The sequence below is a fragment of the Pteropus vampyrus genome, unplaced genomic scaffold (assembly GCF_000151845.1).
Source record: "Pteropus vampyrus isolate Shadow unplaced genomic scaffold, Pvam_2.0 Scaffold16, whole genome shotgun sequence".
Lineage (NCBI taxonomy): Eukaryota > Metazoa > Chordata > Mammalia > Chiroptera > Pteropodidae > Pteropus > Pteropus vampyrus.
This window is the reverse complement of record NW_011888797.1, coordinates 5,988,361-6,000,940: the sequence shown is the minus strand read 5'-3', so window position 1 is coordinate 6,000,940 and position 12,580 is coordinate 5,988,361. Positions and strand designations below refer to the sequence as shown.

At 47.4% G+C, this 12,580-nt stretch overlaps 1 protein-coding gene across 1 annotated transcript in view; it reads right to left on the bottom strand.

Annotated features, from left to right (window-relative positions):
- The window catches only part of RFX4 (regulatory factor X4), a 124,187-nt gene that overhangs the window by 63,854 nt on the left and 47,753 nt on the right, over positions 1-12,580 (bottom strand). The window contains exons 5-6 of the mRNA XM_011354425.1: positions 4,334-4,395; positions 16-229 (exon numbers count right to left, since the gene is read on the bottom strand). Coding sequence (XP_011352727.1) covers positions 16-229; positions 4,334-4,395 — 276 coding nt within the window. The remainder of the gene's footprint in view (positions 1-15; positions 230-4,333; positions 4,396-12,580) is intronic.

Here is a 12,580-nt window from a genome sequence, read left to right as displayed (position 1 = left end):
TTCAGACACGGTCACCTTCTCCTCGGGCAGACTGGCTGGTAGATTTAAATCTTTGACATTTGGGAACTCTGGCAGCAACGTTCCAAGTTTGGATCGGGGTGAATATGCCACCGTCTGTTTGCTCACTTCTTTCTTGCCTGTCTCGCTCACCCAGGCGGCTCCTTTCTTGGAATACATCACATCATAATACTGTGAGTTCTCCTTCACCGCAATGCCGTAGTAATGGTACCTGGGCCACAAACAGAGAGAGATCCACATGCACCATTATCAGGTGGGTTTTCCTGGGCAGGGGGTGCCCAAGGCCAAGGATGACTGGGCCTGTCCTCCCTGGGCTGGAAGAGTTAACTCTCCTTTAAGGCTCTATATCTCGGAAGTCTAGAATTAAACCAAAGTTCCATGTTGCCAGCCATCAATCAGGCAGGTAAAAATAACCAAAATTGCCTCCTACAGAAAACGTTAAGTCAAATACTTTGCAAAGCAGGGGGATGAAAAAATTTCCACTTGTACTTAATCTCTGATATCCAGCCAGTGTGATCTAGAGGGATAGCATTTGAATCTCTTCTTGGGCGGGGGAGGGACCCCAAGAGGCAGGGTGTGTTTATGATGGCAAACTTTACCACCAACACAAATTCATTTGGCCTGTTTTTCTTAAGCAATAAAAGGTAGTTTTAAAGAATCCTATCTTTAAAAAGATAATTTCAGTGCTTCTGTTGATACTGAATGTAAAACAAAGACCAGAAATTTTTATTAACTTAAAATGGGCTTAATAATAGCCACATCATTAACTAAGACTAAAGAGGGATAGAGGCTGCATTTTATTTGGATTTTAACTACAATCTGTTGAGTACTTGCTATGTGCTAGGCACTTTTTGCAAAGTGTTTTATGTATATTAATTTGTAAAATAATACTGTGAAATGGGGATTATTAAGGTCTTTTTTATGGATGAGAAAATGGAGGCAAGAAGCTTAACTTGCCCGAGGTTATAGCTGTTTAGAATACAGGTTCTTGCACACAGGTCTGACTACAAAGCCGCCGTGCAATACTAACAGCAAATGCCGCATGGTGGTATTACAAACTTTGATATTTGTCAGAGTCATTATGGGTCATAATAAAAATACAGATTCCTCAGCCCCGGGCCTACTGATTCGGAACATGGGGATGGGGCCCAGGATCAGCACTGAAACAGGCACCACAAGTAACTCTGATGCACATCAGTTTGAGATGGACCAGCCTGCTGGATAAGCACCTGCATTATATTCCCAGCTCTATGGTCCCCAATCATTGGAGGGACTGTCATTATCTACTATTGTAAATGGGGTGCCCTCCCCTCCCCTCCTTGCCTCCTGGCACCATCACAGCAGCTCACAAGGTGCCAAGTGGTTTACACACATCACCTTATTTAATCTCACAAAATCCCTGTGAGGCTGGAGCTAATAATTATTATCCCTGTTGTACAGACTAGGGAACTAAGGCCCAGAGAATTTAAGTAATACACCCAAGATCACCCGGTAAGTGGTAGAGGCAGGATTCGAACCTCCAAAGTGCTTTTAACCACTAAGCCGGTGAGTCTCCAACTTTGCTAATAGTAAGAATCCCCTACAGAACATATTAAAATGCAGACTCCTGGGTCCCACCCCCAAAGATTCTGGTTTAGTAGGTCTAGAGTAGACTGTTACAATAACACAGCAATACTACTGTAAGTAACTCTTGGACCTCCCTTTCAGAAACACTGTACAAACATATTAACTCTTCTTTCCTACTCATGGAGAGATGGTTGGTGACAGTCACAGCCCGATACAAATGAGGAAGCGTTTTGAGTTACGGGAGAGGCTTCCCAGGGAGGGGAGAGACAAGCACATGTAACGTAACCTTCCCTCCCCTGCCCTCCTTTCCTCCTGGTACCATTCTGTGATATTTCTGCTTAGTGGGCATCTCTCCTCTATCTGAATACATCCTGGGATGAGGAACTCGGAGCCTCCGAAGGCAGCCCAGCTCATTTTGGGTCGGTACAGTTATCGGAAAGTTCTCTCTGTGTTGAGCTGATCTCTGTCTCCTGTGCCTTCTACTTTCCAACTGTCATAACTGCCTTTCCAACTCAAAGTCCGGTCCTGCGGGAGGGGGAGGGGAGGGGAGGGGTTCCGTGTGCCCCAGAAGCGCCCTTCAGGTGGGAAGGCAGTCTCCCTAACTTTACCAAGTTCCCCTTTATAATTTCTCATCGAGATCATCGTAACACTTCAGATCAGACCTTTTCTTGGTTTTTCAGAGTGTAGACTGCTAAAATCCACAACTACAGGAAGCTGTTGCTCTGATCTTAATTTTTCTCTTTCGGCTTTGTAGGCACGTCAACGCGCCAGCCCCTCCCCGCCAGTGTCTTCTGTCCAAGTAAATTCGCTGAGGGATTTTTTTCTATAAAGCCCAACAGTGGGTTGGAGACTAGAGCTTCTGATTACCTTTGATTGGTTGGCGGTGTGACCAGCCTTGGAGGGTTCTTATAGAGAGGAAAGAGGGAAATTGATTACATGGAATTTTTAAGGACGTATTGCCCAATATGCCAACCTCTAGGCTAAAGAAAAATGAAGACAAACGAACAAAAAACAGGCTCGCACATGCGGACAGAAGGAGACTTTCTCCAAGTTTATATAGGATGAGAAAACTTTGTTCTATTATTACTATCTTTACTATCTATTTCTACTCATCTTAGAAATGGGCAACTATGTTTTGGAGTAAGTGTCTCTCCAGAGACTATGAGCGGGAGAAAAATAATTCATTTCCACGCATTCAGCCTTCTTCCATCCATCCACTTATCTGTTCAGCCAACACTGTGAATCACCCATTGTGTGCTAACTACTGTGCTTACCAGCAACCGAGAAAGGAAGAATCTGGCTTTCGTACTCTGTACTCTTAAAAAGGCTGAAAACCTCATTTTAAAACAGATACCGGAATTTCTCAGTATGAACCAAGATTTATTCTTCAGAGTAGTCACCTTGGAAAACTATGAGAAATGTATTCCAGAATGTCCCTGGCTAAAAACTTTTCTGTATGTCTCTTTGGAAATCGCCCCCAGAGCTTCTGAGTGACACAAAAATAATTAGTCTCGTTTTCTTCAGAACTTTACCAAAAAAGGTGTTTCCCAGTTTGATCATCTGCTTTCTTTACCTATCTTGGCTCCAAAGATAAACCCGCCCCGGGAAGATGGGAACATGCTGCTCAGGAACGGGAAGAGTGAGGGGGCAGCACTGGACACGCCGCTTTTGAATCACCCTTAGTGACACGTCTTAAAGTCTTACGTGGTCTGTTTTTTTGAAAAGTTTCAGTATTTTATGAGTCGTCGGCAGGTGCTGACCTGCTACTCGGCTGGTCAAAATGTTTAGAAATGCTGTATAATAAGGCACCCCCTTGTGAACTCACTGTGTACATTAGCATAATCAAGGTTCTGAGAAGTCCTGCATCAAGGAACCTGTTTAACTCAGTGCTCGCCAAACTCACGTGGCCACCAGACCTTTGCCATGGAACGCCTATGAATGTCCCACAATTTTTGAAATGGCCTTCTAGGCAAGTCTTATAAATCCAGATTTTAGTGAAGCCTGAGCAGTATGGGCAGATTCCCTCCATCCTGACTCACACCTAGGAGGTGTCTCCATAGGCTTCCCACCCCTCAGGTCACCTCTTCAGAAAGGCCTTCCGGGACTACGCTTTCTCAACCAGGCCACTTCCCTTTTGTTATTCTCTACAGCCCTTTGTCACGATCTGATTGTCTGTCTATCTTCCCCCCGCCGAACGTATGCTCCATGAGGACAGTGACTTGGTTACTCCTGTGTCCCCAGCACTCAGCACCGTATTATCTGACATATAGAAAGTGTGAGGCAAATATCGGTAGGCTGGTTGACAGGACTGATGAGTGGAAAGCACTATGCCCTGTGCACCACGGTATGGCTGAGCCTCCCCTTCCCATCTCTCTCTCAGAAATTAGGACAGGCCGCTCCACCGGCTGGCTGGATACTATGAGAGCAGCGAGCTGCTCGGTGAAACAATCCAAATAACCTGGAGATTGTCCGAGAAGCTACAAGGTGCTCCTTTAAATGATGCTCCAGACAATTTTACAAAAGCCCTTAAAGGCAGGGTGGTACAAAGTCGGATTCCTTAAAGCAGCTGGGCCAGATGGCCCTGGGCTTTAGACGTCCTCTCTCTCGGGGGTCCTGGGAGAGATGGCCGGCTGTCTAACGCTCCTCCGTGCTCTGGCTAGGCATGGAGTTCCTGCCAGGCCTGTAGACAGAGCTCAGGGTGAAAGGCCTGGGGTCTGGGTCTCTGCAGGCGAAGGGCTTCGGTGCTTACTTGGACTGTCCTCGGGTCCCGAGTCTTCTGGTGGTCAGCTGAGGAAACTGCTGCCTTATGATCTGCAAGTCAACACGAGAATCTGTTATCCGTCAGGAGAAGCTGGGAGCACAGCGACTGCACTGAACAAACGGCAGTCTAAAGAAGGGAGAACATATATCCTTGGTCGCATTGGCTTATTAGGAGTCCGTCAGGACCCCAAGAAGACACCTGGCCTCAGGAACGTGGGAGGGGTGCGCCTGGGTGATTGTGGGGCTCACTTGGTGGCTCTGAGCTTCACCCCTCCTACTCACAACGTCGGGGAGAGTACCTGTTGATCCAGAACTTGTCACTCCCCTGCTTGAAGCCCGCCAGTGGCTTCCATCGCCCCTGGAACTAAAACCCACCCCCAGCCTCTGTGACCTGTCCCTGCTTACCTCCTGGCCTTCTCTTGTCCCATTCTCAACCTCACTCACTGGGTCCCAGACACGATGGCTTTTTTTTTTTTTTCCTAGTCCCAGAAACACAACCCAACCTGCTCCCCACTGGGGGCCTTGGTACTGCCGTTCCTCTGCCTGGAATGCATTTACACCTGGATCTTCACAAGACTGGCTCCTTCCCTCACCACAGGCTGGCCTCTGAGGGAGGTGCCTCTGCCCAGCGACCTCCTCTGATGAGCCGATGCAGAGTCGCACGGCAGTCCCTCAGTATCACGTGGCCCAGCTTTGTCTTCTTCCCGCTTAGCGCTCTGCAGTGAGCTTGCTGGCTCACCCTCTGAGTGCTTTTTTCTCTTGCTTCCCTCACCTGAATGGAAGCTGCATGACGGCAGGGACCTGGCACAGGGCTTGGCACATGTGAAGAGCTCAATCCTTTTCTGATGAATGAAGGAACAAGCCCTCCCCTGCCCCTGAGGCTATCCTTTACTCATCTGCAGAGTGGAGGATGCTAACTGCTGTTGCCCAGGACAACCACACACATTTGCCAGAAATCTGGGAGGATGGGGCCATGTGCCCAGGTGAAAATACAACTAAAGGGCCTCATCCTTGGTGCTGACAGAGCTGAGGTCTGTGGAGAGGCAGGGTAGTGCAGGTCCTTGGGCAACGGCTTGTGGAATTAGACTGCTCGGATTAGATCCAAGCTCAGCTTTTAGTGAGTCGAGAGCCCCTGGGCCAGTTTTTTAACAGTCAAATGATTCCGTTTCCTCATTTATAAAATGGGAACGATAAGAACCCCTACTTCAGGGAATTTTTTGTGATGAGCTGAGCTGAAGAATAAACGTACGTAAATAATTTGCACCAGTGCCTGGCAGTTAGTAATGGTTCAATAAATGTTACCCACTGTTACCACTGATTGTCCTGATGACTCATTCCCTTTTACTTTCAGGGACTTTTCTCTGAGGTCTAAGCAAATTCTGCCCGACTCCCTTCCCTTCTAGGACAGCATGGAGCAGGCACCCGTGGTCAGAGCGCGCAAGGCTGCATGCTGTCCTCCCTAGCGCTCACTGACCATGGGTAGGGCATGAACACTGAGCGCTTTCTCAGAGCTGGGGATGAATCTCTGTGGGTCCATTCATACCCTCCCCTCTGCCATCCACAGATCCTCTCATTGCCTGGTTTGCTCATTCAACAAACATTTACTGTGACCCTGCTAGTTGTCTGAACTTGGAAAAAGTTTAACCTCTCTGTGCCTTAGACTTCTTCCCCGACATCTGGGGACTCCGGGGTTTATGTAGTCTTCCCCTAATCAGAGGGATAGATGATGGCGGCTTCAACTAAATTGGCATCGGTGGGGATGGAAAGAAGTGGACGAGTTAGAGGGATGCTGAGCATCTAGAATGGGTAGTGTGAAGGATGACCGTGTCTGGACGTTAAGAAGCTAACCTGTCTCCGGTGTGGAGAATGGATGGGGCAGCGAACGCTGCATTCCTCACGAGTATAGTTAGTGAATCTAAGGAAATTATATTGCGATGCCACTTTGTCGTCTCATCGTGATGATACAGAACAAAATGATGCGATCCTTCCCTGAGTTCTCCAATGGCATCACTTTGTTGGTACCGTATCCCTGGTTTCTTTAACCCTACCTCCTGTAAACGAAGGACGTGGGCTTCCCATTTTGTCTATGTCCCTCTCAAATGGCTGTGATCCGAGGAAAATGATCTATTCAGAATGGGATGGGACCCCGGCTGTCAGCGACAGGGCTAAGCGCTCTGTCCTGTTATGCAGTCTGAGACCACACCAGGGTCTCGTGGCTTCCTCACCTCGGGCCGCTAATCTGAACCTCTGGCCAAATATGCCGTCCAGGCCTTTGTCACATGACTGGTGTCAGAGCCAAGATCTGAAGCAGCTGTTCACAAAGGCACGATAATGAACAGATATAAATATGCCAAAAGAGATTGAGGGAAAATACCAGAAGCATAAAAATAGGGCCGGGTTAGGGGGGTTCCTCACATTGGTTAAAAGTGGGTTGATTTGGGTTCGGAGTTTCCTACCTACCCGAGCAAAGATGATAATTCAATAAAGTTACAAGCGTCCCGGCATCCATAAGATAAACACATTCTAGTTGATGAGGAAAACCAGAAATTTTCCTATATTTCCATCTGGGAAATTTCTCCTATGCAGACGGGCTCCACAGGAAGGTACCATGTTTAATGCTCTGATATTAGCATACCATTTGAAAATAATACTATCAAGTGCTGTCACGGAGGTGGTAAAACAAATATTCATTGCTGGTAATGTCGTTTATTAATGCGACCCTTCCCATAATTACTTTTACAATAAAAATACTCATACACTGTGATTTATTCATTCCAAGGAAATAATCTAAAATAAGAAAAAGCTATGTGCAAGGCTACTAAAAATTGGAAAAAAAAATAAATGTCCAGTGATAGGGAACTGGCTAAATAAATGATTATACATATACTCAATAAGATATTATACAGGCATTAAAAATGATGGTAACAACAACTATGTCACAATACAGAAAATGCTTATGACACAATGTTATATGAAATAGCAGACCTCAAACGACATTTATGCTATGGTTATAACTTATGTTTACACAAATATAGGAACAGAAAGGAAATATGGAAAAATAAAAATGGATGTTTGTTAGGGTAGTCGAATTGTGAGTACAACAAAAGGGTTTTGTATAACATTTGTATAAGAAATCAACATTTTTTTGCAAACAGAAGAGGATTTTCTTACTAGAAATAGTCCTAATTGACAAAGGAGGTTCAAGCTAATCTTGAAAGCAGCACCAAAAATATACCAGAATGTTATAGTGGTTGTTTTTCTTTCTTTTTCTTTTTTAAAAAAATAAATCATTCCCTATTCCCTAAAAACAATATGTAGATAATTTTAAGAAGTTATATTGTTTTTCTGTTGTTGTTATTGCTAAGTTTTATTACTCCTTGGTTGAAGAGAGTGGCAAAGTTCTGAAATCTTTCTAAGTGTTTATCCCAATGGTGTCTCACATAACGTGCACAGAGCAAACAGCAGGGCCTGGCCCTGGGCTAAGGTACTAGGGGCCACAGACTCTGGTCTAGAGACACACCAGAGAGCCTCTAGGAAATGCTTGTTCTACCTCTACGAGGCAATAAAACATGCAGTCAATGTGTTTGCAATTCTTTGCACTATGATCTTGAGGAGTTATCGAGTCGTGGAACGGGGCCTGTGAAGTCATCAATCAATTTAATCTACGATTCTCTCTATAGCTGATGGGCTTAATATCCCTTCTGAATAATGTCTGCGTTGATACATACAGTTTCACCATCTTTATGATCAGCATCACCCTCTCCGGAGTCACCCAAGGCAGAAGCTGGAGAGACTCCACTCTCTTCCTGACACTACACAATCCATGTCCTGTTGGTTTTGCCCAAGACATCTTCTGAACCCCGCCACTGCTCTGTATCCCCTGCCACTGGCCGAGCAACCCCGCCACCCCCCCGCCAGCCATGATCTCTCACCTGGACCCCAAACACATTCTCCGAACTGGTTGCGCCTCTTCCAGCCTTGCTGCCCTGAGAGCAAGATCTTTTTTAAAATCCCAATATGATCATTTCATTTCTTTGTTGAAAACAGTGGGTGCCTTCTCGCTACCTACGCTGGACCAAAATCTAGCCTCTTAGGGCTGGTCCATGAGGACCTCTGTGACCTACCCCAGCCCAACTCCCTAGCCTCAAATCCAGCCCCGCCCCCCCTCTCCCCCACACCGTGCTCCCTGAGCTCCAGGCATATACTGGTCCTACCCCAGCACATGCTATCTCTTCTTTCTGGAATGCCAAAACCACGCTGTCCCCCAGTCACCCCTGAGGAACTCCTCTCTCAGCCTCTCCACTTGCCCTGTGACCCTTCCCACGAAGCCTTAGGTGCCCGCCGTCTCGGTTTCCCTAGCGAGCTAGGAAGCAATGGTATAGGGTGGTTAAGCCCACAGGCTCTGGAGCCGAGCCCTGGCTCTGGCACTGTGCCAAGCACTTTACATGTATTACCTCAGTTAATCACTACGACAGGCCAGGTTCCACTGCTGGTCCCTCTGTACAGTAAATGGAGGCTGAGAGAGGCTCAGTAATCTGCACAAAGCCACGCAGCTCACATGATGCACGTCTGAATGTACCCAGTCCGACTGGACGCTCTACTGCAACAAAATTCTTGTCTCTGGATGAATGAAAGTGCCCCAAAGCCCCTTCTTTTAACAGCAACTTTTGTTTCTTTTATGTCATATTCCTGCATTTATACCTGTTAGGCGTGTTTAAGGAATGAAATCATTTCTTGTACTCATCTACTCTTCAATGAAGATTTCTTTTCAGTTCCCCTAACTTTGACTCTCTTGGAAACGTTCTTGTGGCCTCTAATATGAACAGAATCTGAGAGCCCTGTCCCCACATATGCTAGGGGAAGGGGAAGACAGCGGAGAGGACTGTGACATCAGCAGGCAGCCTGGGGTTTCCCCTTAGATTAAATCTACCCGCAGCCAGTAAAGTGGAAATCTGACAAACACTTGTGCTTAATATAAAAAAAAAAAAAAAAAAAACACCTAAGCAAAAGTCATTCTGTCTGGATAACTGAGGTCCCCAAGTGGATTTACTGATGGAATAATCCAGATCACTACCCGTCTCCGCAGAGACCTCTGACACCTCTCCATGGCCAGCCGACTCAGCTGGAGCTCGATGGTCACTGTGCAACTCCACTTTTTCTTCTCCCTTTTCTCTCAAAACCTCCTTACATGAGCCCCAAGCTCCATCCAAATCAGACGACTTGCTGTCGATCAATTCTCTGAATGATTCCCAACTTCTGGGCTCCAGGCTCTGCACCTCCTACCTGCCACCCTCTCTGCCTCCTCACCACCTGTGACCTTGAACCCCACTCAAGCATGCACCGCTCCCCCATGAATAGCCTTCCCGATTCCCTGACCAGGAGTAAAACCTCTTCTTTCTCCAAACCGTGATGGCACCTGCTACTTCCAGCCTATGACGAGTCTCGTCCTTCCTCTATCCTGAGTATATTCTGATTCTACCCACCTCTTCCCATCTCCACCAGTCCCGGGGCCATGAACTCGTGCCTGGATTGCAACAATGGGCTCCTCATTGCCCTTGTGTCCGGTCGTGCCCTACCACAGCCACATCTCCACGAAGCCTCGAGACAAAGTCCAGACCCGTCAGGTCCTGCCAGCTCCGTCCTGCCTCCCTTCCAGCGCACCTCTCCCCCTCCTCCTCTCCCAGTCTGCACGCCCCGGCCATGCGGGCTTCCTTCAGGTTTCACGAACATGCTGCATCCTCTCTTCCCCTACCTAGCCTCTCTAATAGGCTGTTCTCATTTTCTGGTACCCTCTCCTCATGCCCTTTAGTCTGCCTCATGTCTACTCATCCTCCAAATCTTGGCTTTTATCTTATTTCCTCCCACAAATCTTCCCGGGGCCACTCGTTGGGGTTAAGTGACCATCGTTATGTGGTCCTCCTATCTATAGTCAGTGGTCTGCTTAGCTCTACGACGTCCTTGCCCAGGCCTGGGAGACTCTACACACACTGGAGCTGCAGACTCATTTTCTACTACTCTTCCCCACGTTTGACGAGCCTTGGCCTCAATAACCACAATAGATTGCCTAACGGTACATAGCTTAGATTCCTGCAACAGCAAGTATTTATCGAGCTCTACTGTAGGCCAGACACTTGCCAAGCACTGAGGGATAGAACACTGAGCAAAACAGAAACAGCCTTTGTTTAGGAAGCTTTCATTCTAGTGGGAGGAGGCCAAAAATAAACAAATTAAAAAGTCAATATATCTTATATCGGATAAGTGCTACAGAGAGGAACAGAAAAAGCCGGGTGAGGGGAAGAGCGACTGGGAGGTAGGGGTTATTTTATTTAGGGTGGTAAGGACTCCGTCATTTGTGTGGTGACCTGAAGAAAGTGAGCGAATAAAATTTCTGGACATCCGCGGGGAGAACACTGCAAGCAGAGGGGACAGCCCGTGCAAAGACCGGGAGGGCTTGACGAGCTTGGCTCACCTTGGGCCTTGTTGGCCTCTGTAACGCACTTCTGCCTTTACTCCGGATGAGATGCGGAGGCTCTAGAGGGCTTTAAGCAGGGCAGTCGGGAACAAGATCTGACTTACCCTTCAAAGGGTCGCTCTGGCTGCTGTGAGGAGAACTGACTGTAGTGGGCAAGGGTGGAAGCAGGGAGACCAGTCAGAGGCCACTGAGGTAGTCCAGGCAGGACATACTCTGGCTCAGTACATTAATTCATAGATCCAATAAATGAAAGAAAGAATACGTGAATCGTTCCTCTTCTGCTGGCCCCTGAAGTTGTTTCCCGTGCTGTGCTGATATAAACGCTGCTATAAGCGGTATTGTTTTCCCAATGATTTTTATTGTTATTGTTGATATTTTGCTTGTTTCCCCGCCCCACCCCCCCAAGGGTGGAGCTGCTTGATGAAAGGGGAGAAACATTTCAAGGTTCCTACAACATACTGGCAAATTGCTTTGCATGAAGTGCAGAAGCGTATCATCACTTTTTAAGACTGTGCTACACTGAAGAGCCAAAAAGAGAAAAGACCTTTGAGCGTCGGTGTTCGTCACCCATAAGATGGGGGAAATAACACTTGCTCAGCTGACAGGCGTCTAGCGGGGTGTAAGGGGTTAGAGTGGACACCCGGGCTTGTGCCCTGGGCGTGGTCAGCCGGAGGCAGGAGCTCCACCTCCGCGGGGCTTTCATTGGCTCTTCACTGGCTGGAGGGGGGAGGGGAGAATGCCCGCCCGGCTGCTAGGGAGGGGCTGCAGCAAGGGGGTCCACATCCTTTAACACCTCCCTCTGCCTCCCCTATTACGTCTTCCACTAGTCATCAACCTTTTTCTAGCCCATTCTCTTCACTGACAGAGTTAGCACTCTATGCTTCAATCCTCTGATGGATTTTCAGAGGATCTTCATTCAAACCAGTTTGTAGGCTTTTGTGGTCTGTTATAGTCTCCCAAGCAATGTATTTGTGCGGTTAGACTATTCGGTTCTGTTTGTAAAAATACTTTTTATCTGAACATATTTGCTGGCCAAATCCTCTCTTCCTCCCCCCCGAAAGAGAGAAAGGTAATTTCACATAAAGAACTAAGAGGAAAGGAATTTGGTTAAGAGTTGGGGATGGGGGATGGGTGGAGACACTGCTGAACCACATCACATTCTGCCCAAATGGAGGTCAAGACTTTTCCCACTCTGAGCAAAGAAAGGGCTGGTGTGGATCGCGCCTCCTCCTTCCAGCCCCAACAAAAAACCTGTGGGAAGGGAAGGGGCTTTGCTTTTTTTTTTTTTTTTTTTTAACTGTTTCTTATGGGCTGTCCATTACGAATTATTCTCCTCTCCTTTCACCAAATAATCAACTGGTCCTGGAATCTGAAAGCCCAGCAAGCACAATTTAGTTTGAGTCTCAAAATGCAGGGTTGGTTTCAGCCCCACTAAGGGCTGTTCGGCTTTTAATTTCTGGAGCAAGACTCGGCAAACAGTCCAACACTTTTGTGGAGCTGTGAGAGTTGAGCTTCGCTGTTTGATAAATGAGCAGACGGCAGGCAGCCCCTCTTTCTTTTTTTGTATGGATTCAATGAAGCCTGCCTAAAGAACGCCACATGCTGTTCTAGCTAGTGATCTAACATTCCGCAACACCCAGCCTTCCAAATTCCCTTTAATTACTCGCGAATCCCACCCTTCTGTCTTTCAGCCTGGCAGACGGGGCTGGGGGCTCCGCGGGGCTGGGGGTGGGAAGCAGGGGAGCTCTGGAGCTCTACCCTCTC